The sequence below is a fragment of the Eschscholzia californica genome, unplaced genomic scaffold, assembly GCF_041429995.1.
Source record: "Eschscholzia californica isolate CP2 unplaced genomic scaffold, dmEscCali1.0.p SCAF_2, whole genome shotgun sequence".
Taxonomy (NCBI): Eukaryota; Viridiplantae; Streptophyta; class Magnoliopsida; order Ranunculales; family Papaveraceae; genus Eschscholzia; species Eschscholzia californica.
This window is the reverse complement of record NW_028238309.1, coordinates 54,459,775-54,473,270: the sequence shown is the minus strand read 5'-3', so window position 1 is coordinate 54,473,270 and position 13,496 is coordinate 54,459,775. Positions and strand designations below refer to the sequence as shown.

The 13,496-nt window shown below is 41.3% G+C and overlaps 1 protein-coding gene across 5 annotated transcripts; it reads right to left on the bottom strand.

Moving 5' to 3' along the window:
- Positions 1-509: 509 nt before the first annotated feature.
- LOC147559109 (transcription factor bHLH7-like) lies at positions 510-12,917 on the bottom strand. Of its 5 annotated transcripts, none has more exons than XM_086660904.1 (8): positions 12,217-12,879; positions 11,972-12,055; positions 4,120-4,239; positions 3,414-3,479; positions 1,709-1,774; positions 1,308-1,379; positions 969-1,203; positions 510-823 (listed from the first exon to the last, which is right to left on the bottom strand). In XM_086660904.1, the coding sequence occupies exons 1-7, from the start codon at positions 12,556-12,558 to the stop codon at positions 991-993; spliced, it is 963 nt and encodes a 320-aa protein (XP_086517030.1). In that variant the 5' UTR covers positions 12,559-12,879; the 3' UTR covers positions 510-823; positions 969-990. The 5 variants fall into 5 exon arrangements, 3 of the variants coding, with proteins under 3 accessions (XP_086517030.1, XP_086517028.1, XP_086517029.1); XM_086660902.1 differs by having other exon boundaries at positions 1,302-1,379; positions 12,217-12,860; XR_015234501.1 differs by having other exon boundaries at positions 510-1,203; positions 1,302-1,379; positions 1,709-2,009; positions 2,829-3,479; positions 12,217-12,860.
- Between the last annotated feature and the right edge of the window lie 579 nt (positions 12,918-13,496).

Genomic DNA, 13,496 nt, shown 5'->3' with positions numbered 1-13,496 from the left:
CTGTGAAATCTACCGATATAATCATGTTTAGAGTTAAGACACTTCAGTACAGAAGTTGGAGACACAGCCTTTAAGTAAGCTGTACTTCAACTAAAAATATGTAACAATTATTGCGAGAGGATGCATGCAGAAATCCACATGCTTGACCCCGTTGGCGTGCAATGTCCCTCGAGGAGGGAACATTATTAGTTAGAGAATCGCACTTCCGCTGACCCAACAACATTTTATAACAAAAAGAGCGAAAAACCCATACACTTGTGTTGTCATAAATGACTATACATAAAGTATATATTATGTGTAGAAAGAAACTACTAAGAATGGAGAATATATTAATGTTCTTAATTCCAAGATCTTCATACCTATTATCAAAACTAGAACCTAATATTTTAATAGGTTCTCATTTGGGTAATTAAGATGCTTAAACCGACATGTTGACACTCCTAATACCTAGTAACAACGCAAATCCCGTCTATCAAGTTTTCCGCAAAAAAAAAATAAAGACAACGATATAGTTAAAAAGAAAACTAAATTTCAATTTCACAAATCAAGTATCATAAAATGGCTTGTCATTTACCCATTGAGGATTTATTAGGTTAAGAAATTGAAAACAAAGTACACCTCCTTCACACCCTAGCTGCCAGGAACAAATTCAAGATGGATTTAACACCATCCAACAACTTACTGCAATCCTCCTAGAAAGTTATCCACCAAATAATTTGGTTCGGTAATCCACCACTAAAATCACCATGGATGAGAAACAACTTCTAAAAATTCTCCTCCATGCATCTTTTTCTTGTCTACATCACAACCCATTAGACAGAACCTAAAAGCCAAAAGAACAAAAGCAAAAGCAAAAAAGTGGCATCTGATATTTAGGGTCAGAGAGACGTTAAGTTCATGAGAGGCACAGTGAGGTTGGGTGTCATCTCGGACTTATTCGACGGGTAGTTGCAAGTTTGTAGAATTACCTAGAGTTTAGAGAACAGTGTTTCATTCTGGCTTTAGTAGTGTAGATGATGAATCGGGTTCGTAAATTGGATAGATTGCTGACGCAAGTGATATGGGCATGATGCAGAGTGCCTTGGATTGAAGAAACTGCATTGCAGTTCCGACGTCTTTTTCCATGAGCTTTGCTACTTGTTCTTCAATATCACTGTTCGACCATTTCTCACTAACTTGTTTAGTTGGCCCGATATCTTCCCCCTTAAACACGGAAAAAGGCAAAAGAAAGTAAATATAAGAGAGTTTTATACACAAAAATGTGGAGAGCGACAAGTTATAAAGCGTTCTTGTTTTAGAACCTCAACTGATTGTAAGGGGCCATCTGCAACAAGTTGAGCTACTGCACCAGTTCCCCCCAGTCTGCTCATGCTCAAAACCTGTTGTTACTTTCATCAAATAATAATCAAGGAACAAAACTTAACAAGAAAAAAAACAAAGAATGTCATCTTCATTCTCATGTTTTCTTACTATCTTAACGAAACAGAAATGCTCGATTTCTGCAACTGTGGCAAGTAATAAATGGAACTTCAGAAAAGTGGAGTCTATATATTAACTTTTGCCGAAAACCTTCAAGACAGACTTAATTGAAGTTAAATATAAAATTTCAGTTTAATGCATGTATTTTTTTTTTTTTTTTGTTGAAATTTAATGCATGTATTGATGTAGATAAATGGAAATCAGGGGTGAAAGTGTGAAACTGTTTTACCTTGACTTGGAGCCTCAAGAACTTCACATAGTCTACTACTTCATCAAGCATGGTTGCTTTATCCGTCTGCAGAAATAAGACAACATATCAACAGATAAAAACTTACAAATCTTCCTTATAAAATATCCGGATTTTAGGCATATTTCGAGACATCTGTAGCTAAGATATTTGTGTGCGTGTATATATTACTTTATCCGCTCGTATCTTGGACCTAGCATTAGTAAAGTTATGTGTTTCCATCGAGTCAACTTCAGTAATTTTTGTCACACTTAGAACTTCCCACCAGAAAAAAGTGTTTGTGCTTAGTTTTGCCCAAAACTATTTACAGAGCTACTTTGGCTATTTACAAAGCCCAAAAGTTGGAATCTTTTTACTTTCTCTGTAAATAAGACTTTGCTATTTACAGAGCACATAGGGACTAAAATCAAACTCTGATAAGGATTTGGCTGAAAAAATATATTGATTATTGGAAGATATTTTCATTCCTAAATCCCACCACCAACACCTTCCACCACCCAACAATCACCACCACAACTATGAACAATCAACTCACAATCACCTACTAGAAACATTAGTAATGGAAGAACCTAACAATGAAGAAGGTACATTAATGGAGGAGCTTGGTGGTCAAGAGACTTCATTAATGGAAGAGTTTGATGTTGAAGAACTCAATTACATCTCTTCATTGGACTCATATAACAACATTCTAAGTGAAGACATAACTTTAGAGGTAAGATAAACTAATTTGTGGTGGTTATTCTAAAAAAAACTCAGATTTCTAGGTTAACATTCTAAGTGAACAACTCAAATTTTCGGTGAAATAATGCTTAGAACGATGAACGTTTTCGGTCAATTTGATGTTTAATTTTTCAACATTTTCGGTCATTTTTATTTTTCAACATTTTCGGTTAATTTGATGTTTAATTTTTTAACATTTTCGGTCAATTTGATGTTTAATTTTTCAGCATTTTCGGTGGGGGGACCTATCTCTAAAATAGGGGTTTTATTCTAAATAACTAATAAGTTGTGATAAATCAAAAGATTTGTAAATAGTAAAAAGTAGATCTGTAAATAGCCGGACTTGTAAATAGCACTTAATAGCTCTATAAATAGCACCCGCCTTAGTTTTTTTATTTTGCATGAACTTTTCCCCACACCTTTGTTCTATACCCTATTCAGACCATACCAAACTTCATTTTACTCATTTCTCAATTGATGCTCAACTCTTAGTATCATGACAAGCTAAAAATTTGTATCCCTGCTATTCTCATTCTTTCAAACCAATGTTCAGTTTCATATCGCGGACAGGGTCCAACGCTATGTGATTAAGCTTTCCGTTTAGCTCCACCTAGTCGCACAATCAATCCATACCTGAAACAAAAGGGAGGCTGCAGTTCTAATTGGATCAAATCTCATTCATTTCCTGATGCGTAACGATATTTGACTTTCAAGTATTTAAGTTGCCGTTGTGCCATATTTTTATCCATCTACTTAGATTGGTTTATGCCTTTATGGGCAAAGAGATGACTACAATATTATTTGCCAAACCTATTATACAACCCCAATTGATGTAAGCTTCATTTTGACTTATCTTCTTTACGGGATGTTCACAGCACAAACTGTTTACCGAATGAAATAAACGAAACTCAAATGCATGTTGCATTTCAATGAAGTTATAAGAGAAAAATGATTTGTAGAAAAAGACCTTGTTGAAGGTAGGAACTAGTTCTTGCAAAGCCTTCATTCTTTCCGCTATTCTTTCTCGACGTAGCTTCGCCAATAACAAAAAATGCAAAAGTTATAATGAAATTTAAGTGGCATAATAGCAATTGAAATGTTTGTAAAACGTGAAAGAAGATAAGGACTAGAAAAACAAAGCTTCTTCAGATCATATTTGGATCTTGGTTTTCAAACAATTTTCTTCTTTAGATTATAGAATGCTTGAACATTGAGGCTTTTCTTTGAAAACATAACTTGTGAGTATTATTAACACATTGATTGAATATACAGAGCTTCTACATAAGATGGAATATTCCTTTTCCTCAAATTCTCAAGGTTTATGAGATTCAGTATTTTTAAATTTTAATATCTCACAACTCGGTAAAGTAACAACTGCATTACTTTTTAGCACTAGAGATGGAGGGAAACCATGCAAGGTAGTTACTGATGTTCCATAAGCAGTAATACTCATTTGGGTAAGAGCTAATCTTTTCCTAGGCCAGCTCATAAAGATACTAAGAATGAAAGACTACCTTTATACAAGAAATTACGTCTTCTACCAGCTCTTTGACGAATTTAATATGGCATTATGGCATAAGCAACACAGTCAAGATATGCTACAAGCATGATGATACAACTTTCATAAGTTCACTGAATATATAGTGCATTTGCTTGTCTAAATTAAAGCTTACCCGCTCAGCTATACTGTGGGGGTCAGTGGCCTGACCACGTCTCGCTCTCACCCTGGGTCGAAAAACCGGTGGATTTGGAGGAATGATACCTGTATTAGGTGCTGGTTGTGCATGTAAAGGCTGCAAAAGTGCATACACACATCTCTTGTTCATTACTAGGTGAAAATGAAGTACTAAGAAAACATAATCAAGTCAGAATTTAGAAAAAAATTGACCCTTCATGGAAACGAGAACGGTTGAGGTGCACAAACCCAGGAATACAATATAGAATTTGAGACCACAACGCAAGAGAGATACAGAATTGTAAAAACATACACAAGATTATGTTGATCACCTTTAAGGGTTACATCAATGAAGAAGATCAGTTATTCGGTTACAACGTTGTCAAGTTGAAATTACGCAAGTAAGCCCTAACATTAACTTATATGAGTACCAATACCCAACCCCAAATTAGATAAAAGCTCCTAGAAGAAGAAAATTTTCTATTTATTTCTGGCAAGAGCAAAATTGAGAGAAGCTAATATGAGCTCTTCTTGAGTACAAACCTAAGGGAAATGACGAGAAATCGAAACAATGGATGCATTGAGAACAATGAGAAGATCCATTTGCTTCTTCTTAATTTATAGTTCTGCATCCACTATCACCTCTACACACACTCCTCTGAGTGACTCACGGGGGACTTGGCTACGCCCCGCTCGGCCAGGGTTCTTCTCTTGAAAAGAAAATATTCTCTAGAAAAAAAAATTCTCAAATTTCAAGAACTGGCTTAGGGACCCCATCCCTGAGCAGGCAGGAGTTTGTGGTCATGACTTGTCATGACTAGGTCATCTATTGGTAGCTGGAACTGAATCTTGCAGTAGAGTACTTCCATCTACAACCCTAGTCCAAATTTTCCAAGTGCGTAATGTAAATTCCAGAGACTTCCTTGCCTTCGCGAGCGTATTGTCACGGGGTAAAGTTTTTGCTCCTACTTTAGCACCGTGCGGCACTTGACTTAGTTTCCTCCTAAGTACAAGTCTAAGCCTTAACCTTCCCAAATGCCTAAGTAACCTTGACTAAATAGGCAAAGACCCAAGAAAGATAAGCTTCCAAAGTGTGCACCAACTAAAGAGAACTTTGATCTTTATTACTAAGAACTCTTTGTATACAAGAAGGCTTTTGGGCACGTTTCCCAAGTCACTCAACTCTCACACTATTGCTTTGAATCCTTGCTTGGATGCTTTACAAATGAGGGGGTGATCCCCTATTTATACTAGTTCCTATATACAATGGATGGCTAAGATTTATCCACATGTAACACATCTAATGGTGATGGAAATCTCTAGATTACTTGGGCTCCAAGTATCTCTAGGAAATATCTTCTTGCCATCTCTAGAAAACTCCTTGGGCTGGGCCAAAGAAGGTGCTCCAACTATGTACAAGTGCAGCCTGGTCCAATGGTGCTGTTTGGGCTGCTGTCTAGGCTGCTGTCTAGGCTGCTGTCTAGGCTGCTGTCTAGGCTGCTTGGCTGCTGTTCTTGGGCGTTTTAGCTGCTGTCCGGCCCAAGTATAGGCTGCTGTTTGGGGGTGTTTTAGATGGGCTGTGACATTCTCCCCCACTTAAGCCGCAGACGTCCTCGTTGCGGTCTCCTCATGGTACTTGGCGATAAGATCCCTATGTTGCCATAAGGTGTCTTCATGCTCCCAGCTTGCTTCACTGTCTGGTAGCCCCTTCCATCGCACTAAGTACTCCTTATAGACGCGTCCTGCTCTGGAAACCCGCCGATGGGACTCGATGCTTTCTACCTCTTTGTCAAAGGAGGTAGTCATTGTCACTGGTGCTCTGCTGCTCTGGCCTCTGGTTGCATCTTCTGGATCCGCATGATATGGCTTGAGGCAGCTTACATGAAAGACGGGATGGATTTTGAGATGTGTTGGAAGTTCCAACCTGTAAGATGCCTTCCCGACCTTCCTAAGTATGGGGAATGGTCCCTCATACCTCCTGATCAGCCCCTTGTGCACCCTTCGAAGGGACTTGAACTGATTTTGGTTGAACTTGAGCATCACCAAGTCTCCAACCTGAAACTCCAATGGACGCCTCTTTAGATCGGCATATTTCTTCATCTTCTTGGCGGCCTTTTCCAAGTAAGATCTGGCAACGTCAAGCTCCTTTTGCCATCCTTTGGCAACCTGGAAGGCTGCCGGGCTTGCACCCTTATACCCACCTGCAAGAGTAAGTGGGGTAAGTGGTTGTTGGCCTATAGCCAACTCAAACGGACTATGCCCAGTTGATTCACTCTTCTGCAGATTATAGCAAAACTGGGCAATGTCTAGGAGCTCCACCCAATTCCTTTGGTTGGCTGTGACGAAGTGCCTTAAGTATAGCTCTAAGAGTGCATTGACCCGTTCCGTCTGCCCATCTGTCTGAGGATGGAAGCTCGTAGAGAAAGATAGCTCCGACCCAAGTAACTTGAATATCTCCGTCCAAAATTTGCCAGTGAACCTTGGGTCCCGATCACTAACAATGTTGGCAGGTATACCCCAATACTTGACTACATGCTTCACAAATAACCTTGCGGCTTGTTCGGCAGTGCAGTCGGTAGGTGCAGCGATGAAGGTAGCATACTTGGTGAACCTGTCAACTACCACAAGTATGGAACCTAACCCATCAACTTTGGGTAAGGCAGAAATGAAGTCCAAAGAGACACTTGCCCAAGGCTTCTCTGCTACAGGAAGTGGCTCCAATAGTCCTGCTGCCTTCTTCTGCTCCACTTTATCCTGTTGGCATATGAGACAGGTTCTCACATAGGATTCCACATCCTCCATCATCTTTGGCCAATAGTACCTCAGCTCGAGCAATGCCATAGTCCTCCTCTGGCCTGGATGTCCTGCCCACCTGGTATCATGACATTCCCTTAGGAGTGTCCGACGGAGATCCCCGTACTTTGGCACATAAAGCCTGTTCCTTTTTGCAAAGAGAAGACCATTATCTACCCAGAACTTCTTGGTCTTCCTTTCACGAGCGGCCTGCATTAGCTTCTGTGCATGGGAGTCATGTTGAAGTCCCTCCCTTATCTGGTCCAAGTATAAAGTGTCGGGTTGACTGACTATTGCACAAAGCCTTGAGGATGCTAGCTCTGCCTTTCGACTTAATGCATCAGCAACATGGTTGGTGCGACCTGGCTTATATTCCATCTTCATGTCAAACTCGGCCAGAAAGTCTTGCCACCTGGCTTGCTTAGGACTTAATTTCTTCTGGGTCTGGAAGTAGCTTGTGGCAACATTGTCAGTGTATACTGTGAAGAAGTTGCCCAGAAGATAGTGCCTCCATGTCCTTAAGCAGTGCACCACAGCTGTCATCTCTTTCTCTTGGACCGTGTAGCGCCGCTCCGTATCGTTAAGCTTCCGACTCTCATATGCAATAGGATGACCCTCCTGCATAAGAACACCTCCAATAGCAAAGTCAGAAGCATCTGTATATACCTCGTAAGGTTTAGTATGATCTGGCAAGCTAAGTACAGGCTCTTTCATAACAGCTTGCTTTAGATCATCAAAGGCAGCTTGGCATTTATCAGTCCACAACCAAGCTTGGTTCTTCTTCAGAAGATCAGTGAGTGGGGCAGCCCTTTTGGAATATCCCTCGATGAACCGCCGGTAATAGTTAACAAGCCCCAAGAATGACCTTAGTTGGGTCACTTTGGTTGGCTCCTCCCAACCTTGAATGGCTTGTATTTTCTTCTGATCCATCCATATTTTCCCTTCTCCTATCCAATGACCAAGGAAGGCAACCTTGGTGGAAGCAAAGGAACACTTCTCTCTTTTGACATAGAGAGAGTTCTCCCTTAGTACTTGAAAGACAATTCGTAGGTGTTTAAGGTGCTCCTCCATGGTACGACTATATATTACTATATCATCAAGGTAAACAACTACGAATTTGTCTAAGTAAGGATGGAATACCTTGTTCATTAGGGTGCAGAATGTGGCAGGAGCATTTGTTAAACCAAAGGGCATAACTAGAAATTCATAAGCTCCATACCTGGTGACACAAGTGGTCTTGGGCTCATCTCCTTCGGCTATTCGTACCTGATAGTAGCCTGACCTCAAGTCTAGCTTTGAGAAGATCCTTGCACCCCCTAATTGATCAAACAAGTCTTCCACCCGAGGGATAGGGTATTTGTTCTTTACTGTCACCTTGTTCAGTGCTCGGTAGTCGATGCATAGACGTAGACTCCCATCGTGTTTCTTTTGAAAGAGCACTGGCGCCCCATAAGGTGATTTGGAAGGTTGGATGAATCCTGCATCAAGTAGCTCCCTGAGTTGCTTCCTCAGCTCTGCCAACTCAGGAGGTGCCATCCTGTAAGGGGCCAAGGCAGGTGGCTTGGACCCCGGCTCCAACTCGATCTCATGGTCCACCTCTCTCCTTGGTGGAAGCTTCTTAGGCAGCTCATCTGGCATAATGTCCTTGTACTCCTCAAGGACTGCTTGAACTTCAGTAGGGACTGGTCCTTCTGCCCCATCAGGTTCCTCTTTAAGTGTGGCAAGGAATGTCTCTTCTCCTTTGGCAAGTCCCCTGCTAAGCTGTATAGCTGAAAGAGATCCTCCCTTTGCCTTTGCCCGGATGGCAGGTACCATACACGGTGACTTCTCATCATGGATGCTGACAACATTCAAGTAAGGGCTAATGGTTGCTTTGGCATGCTCCATGAAATCCAACCCAAGGACAACCTTGAAGTCATCCATGTCTGCTACCATGAAGTCCACAGTACCACTCCAGGTGCCAATCTTTAGTGGTACGTTCCGTGCTACTCCATGCACGGTCTTAGGAGGCGAGTTCACCGCCTTCATCTTACTCGCGTCTCCTTCATACTTAAGTCCCAATCTTCTAGCCTCATCTGGGACTATGAAGTTATCTGTGGCTCCACAATCGGTCATGGCCCTAGTAGCCTTCCCACCAAGTAGGATGTCAACATACATAAGGCTCCTTCCTTTCCTGAGTTTGGTGGGTTGAGTTCCTTTGAGAGCATTGAGACTAATGGAACCCATGTGTGGCTCTTCTTGACTCTCATCAGGTTCGGTCAGGAGAGAATTGAGTTTAGCTCTCATGGGACATTCATATGACATGTGATCTCCTGCGCACAGGAAGCATTTCTTTGGACGGGCCGTCGTCTTCCACTTGCCCTTCCAGTCCCTCGGGCCCTTCTGACCTTCCTTAGGGGCATCTCTACGGGTGTCCCTCGGTGATTGCTTGCTTTCTCCCCCACTTTTGCCCTGGTTGCCTTTAGATGGTTTGGTCTTGGCACTTTGGTCAGACCTATATGTATAGTCATCAAGCTTCTCTACAGTACAAAGGGCGGTGGGTAGGTCTTCAACCCCTCTTCTACGTAGCTCGGTTGCAGCCCAGGGTTTGAGACCATGGAGAAAGAAGTAAAGTCGGTCTTCGTCGGTCATGTGGGTTATATCAAGCATAAGGGCATTAAATTGTTTAACATAGTCGGTGATGCTACCTGTATGCTTGAGATTCATCAGCCTATCACGGGCCCGATACTCAACATTCTCTGGGAAGAATTGCGCTTTGAATTCCTTTTTGAAGTCTTCCCAAGAGTCCATCCTGCAAAGTCCCTTCTCGACGTCGCCTGATTTGCGTCGCCACCATGTTAAGGCATCTCCCTTCAGGTACATGGCTGCTGTGCTCACCATGGATTCTGGGTCCTCAAGATAGATAGCCTTGAAGTACTGCTCCATATGCCATATGAAGTTGTCAACCTCTTTGGCATTCCTGGCTCCAGTAAAGCTCTCAGGGTCAGGCACCTTGACCCTTGGTCCTTCCCTAGTTGAGGGTCCTTCACTATTTGCCACAGCTTTCTCTAGTAAAGCAATCCGGGTCTTGAACTCCTCAAACTGGGCATGCATTCTCTCGACCGCAGTGGAAGGTCTGGCTATAGCTGCCATCTCCCTCTTGAGTACCTCCACGGTAGTCTCTACGGACTTCTCAAGATTGGCTATAGCCTCATTCTGACTACTCATCACCTTTTCTACCTCTTCACTGAGGTCAGGAAAGGCTTCTTCAACCTTCACGACACGTCCCAGCAACATGTCAAACTTGGTCTCTAGTTGCTCCAACCTTGCCTCTATGGAAGCGTCCCTTTCTGCAGACTTCTCTCTAGCAGACTTACCACCCTTGGTCTTGGACCTTCCTTCCTTCCTTGGCTCTGGCAGAGTAACGTTCTCCACTTCGCTCGACATAGTTCCGACGTGGCTCTGATACCAACTGTCACGGGGTAAAGTTTTTGCTCCTACTTTAGCACCGTGCGGCACTTGACTTAGTTTCCTCCTAAGTACAAGTCTAAGCCTTAACCTTCCCAAATGCCTAAGTAACCTTGACTAAATAGGCAAAGACCCAAGAAAGATAAGCTTCCAAAGTGTGCACCAACTAAAGAGAACTTTGATCTTTATTACTAAGAACTCTTTGTATACAAGAAGGCTTTTGGGCACGTTTCCCAAGTCACTCAACTCTCACACTATTGCTTTGAATCCTTGCTTGGATGCTTTACAAATGAGGGGGTGATCCCCTATTTATACTAGTTCCTATATACAATGGATGGCTAAGATTTATCCACATGTAACACATCTAATGGTGATGGAAATCTCTAGATTACTTGGGCTCCAAGTATCTCTAGGAAATATCTTCTTGCCATCTCTAGAAAACTCCTTGGGCTGGGCCAAAGAAGGTGCTCCAACTATGTACAAGTGCAGCCTGGTCCAATGGTGCTGTTTGGGCTGCTGTCTAGGCTGCTGTCTAGGCTGCTGTCTAGGCTGCTGTCTAGGCTGCTTGGCTGCTGTTCTTGGGCGTTTTAGCTGCTGTCCGGCCCAAGTATAGGCTGCTGTTTGGGGGTGTTTTAGATGGGCTGTGACAGTATGCAAGAACATCCTACCTCCCTCTCTACGACTGAGAAAGAGGCTGTCAGATATCGTCTGCATAGTGGAAAACAAGACAGTGTTGTGTTGCTTACGACTAAAAATATCATTTCGTAGTGGCCAGTGGGTAATTGTTGTCAAGTTCATTCTGAAATCCGATCCACTGGCATAAATAATGCCCCCCAAACGTAGTTTGCAATATCTGCTCTTAGTTTATCAAAGGGGGTACATCAAGGAAACAGTCACTTCGTGGGTAAATGGATTTGTAAGAATCTCGGAAGGTCTAGGGATCTCCCAAATTGCTCTAACTTTAAAAGTTAAAACACTAAGGAAATGTGACAAGACTCACCGTATTGGTAATCTAAATGCCAATTCAGCTAAAACTGTAGCTTATAAGCCAACTGGATGGGGTCAACACATTTTCAAGTGTCTGCTGCTTCTAGATAACAGTACTGTAACTTGTTTCAATTTAAAAAAGTTATTCTTTTGCGTCTACAAACCTTAATGGCTTTCTTATGGTGTGTGAAGACCCAACTGAGTGTGAAATATAAAGAAATTCAAGCTAAACCCATTTTGAAGCGAAAGATAAAGTAAGCAGAAAATAAGACTTTGTTCACGGCTCAACTCCTCCCAACCCGAAAACGATTCAGGATGGTAAATTAAGTACCAGGGATCACGGCAGTAACTCATAATTCGGATAAGATAGCATCACATCTAAAGTTTCAATCCACTAGATAAAGTAAGCAGATGATAAGACTTTGTTCACGCCTCAACCCCTCACCACCCAAAAACGATTAGCAGGGATCACACCCGTTATTCATAATTCAGCTAACATAGCATCACATCTGAAGTTTCAACTCATTAGATATTTCATATATCACTAATATTTGAAAAAGAGAACTAGTTGACTTAAAAGCATCAACCTGAGCTAATAAAAATTTGAAAAGTTGATAAAGCACCTGAGGTATTGGTGGAGGAACAGAGTGAGGTTGTATGCGCTCTAATGGCGGAAACAAACTTGTAAATTGCACTGACTCACTTCCCTGCACAATTAAGTTCAATAAAGCTTCAATCTTTAATTCAAAATACAACACTATCCTACCACATTTAATAAATATAATCAATAACTTCACAAAAAAATGTCTTTCAAAGGACACAAATGTCAATAATGAAAACAATTTCTTTACCACTTTTCCGTACTTACGTTATTTGCGGAAGAAACATTTCTGTTGATTTCCTGAAATCCCTCATACCCATTTCGTGCCATTTGTTCTAATCTCAACCCTAGTTGTTCATCTGTTTTTTCAAAACCATTTGTTGTCCCTAACCTAAACCCTAGCTCTTGAAACCCACTACCATCACCTGAGGATGATCCTATCCCTGAGTTAAGCTGCTGATGCTGGTGCAACGGCATCAATCTCGTATTTCCCGGCAAAATTCCATTATTTACCTCAGAATTACTTGTTTGGTTTAAATAGAAAGATGGGTTAGCTAAGATCTGTTGGAAATATTCATCAGTTGGTCCACCAGATGGATTATTCGCCATTTCAGTGAGACTTTAATTGAACTTGGCAAAGGCTTAAGACAGAGAAAGAGAACAAAATCAAGGGTTTTGAAGTTTTAGAGAGAGAAAGTTGGAAATGAGTACTGATTTGGGAGGGTTTTTAGAGAGAGAAAGTGACGGTGGGGAGGAAGGTGAAGCTCTCAGTCTTGGAGTCTTGGATTCAGGTTGAGGAGGGTTCAAGTTTCAGTGGGAGGTTGAGAATGGAGAGTGTATTCTCCCATCCCGAAAGAGACAAGAGGAAAGGAATGTCCTGAATTAAATACAAGTAATTAATAAACAATACTAGATATGAATCCTGACATCAGTTTTTAAGATCTCTCTTTGATAAGAAATTTTATTATTCTAATCTAATGGAAAAATGCTAAATGGTCTAAAATTTTGGATGATTATTGTTCGACTGAAAATTTTGAATTTCATATCGATTAGTGAGGTATTTGTTATTTTTGCTAATAGTTTTAGAAATATACGCTTAGGCCCATTAAATTTGAAAATATACACTAAATATGAGTGATATTTAACTTCCACCGAGTCTAAATGTGATATATGGGTTTCTAATAGTAGAGTAGTTTGTTTCGAAAGATCGTAATATACATAGTTATCTTATCTTCATTGTTTAATTTTCTCTTTCGTTTGTACATCACTCAACTCTCTAAGATTTTAGAATACTACTTAATGAAATTTCTACGATGATGCACAACTATCAAACTAAGCCAAACAATCATATCACTCTGTTGAAGTGACTGATTCTGAGAGAGAACCCTAAAAGGGGAAGGGCGCAGATGGAGCAGTTGGCAGAGAATTGGTAGGAAAGGGCAGCAGCCAGGGAATTGTAGTACTTTTGGCTGGCGAACTAGGTTCTTTTTAGTGCCCACTACTATTCTCAGGATAGAATGTATCAGGCATGAGCATGTTGTTCGTTG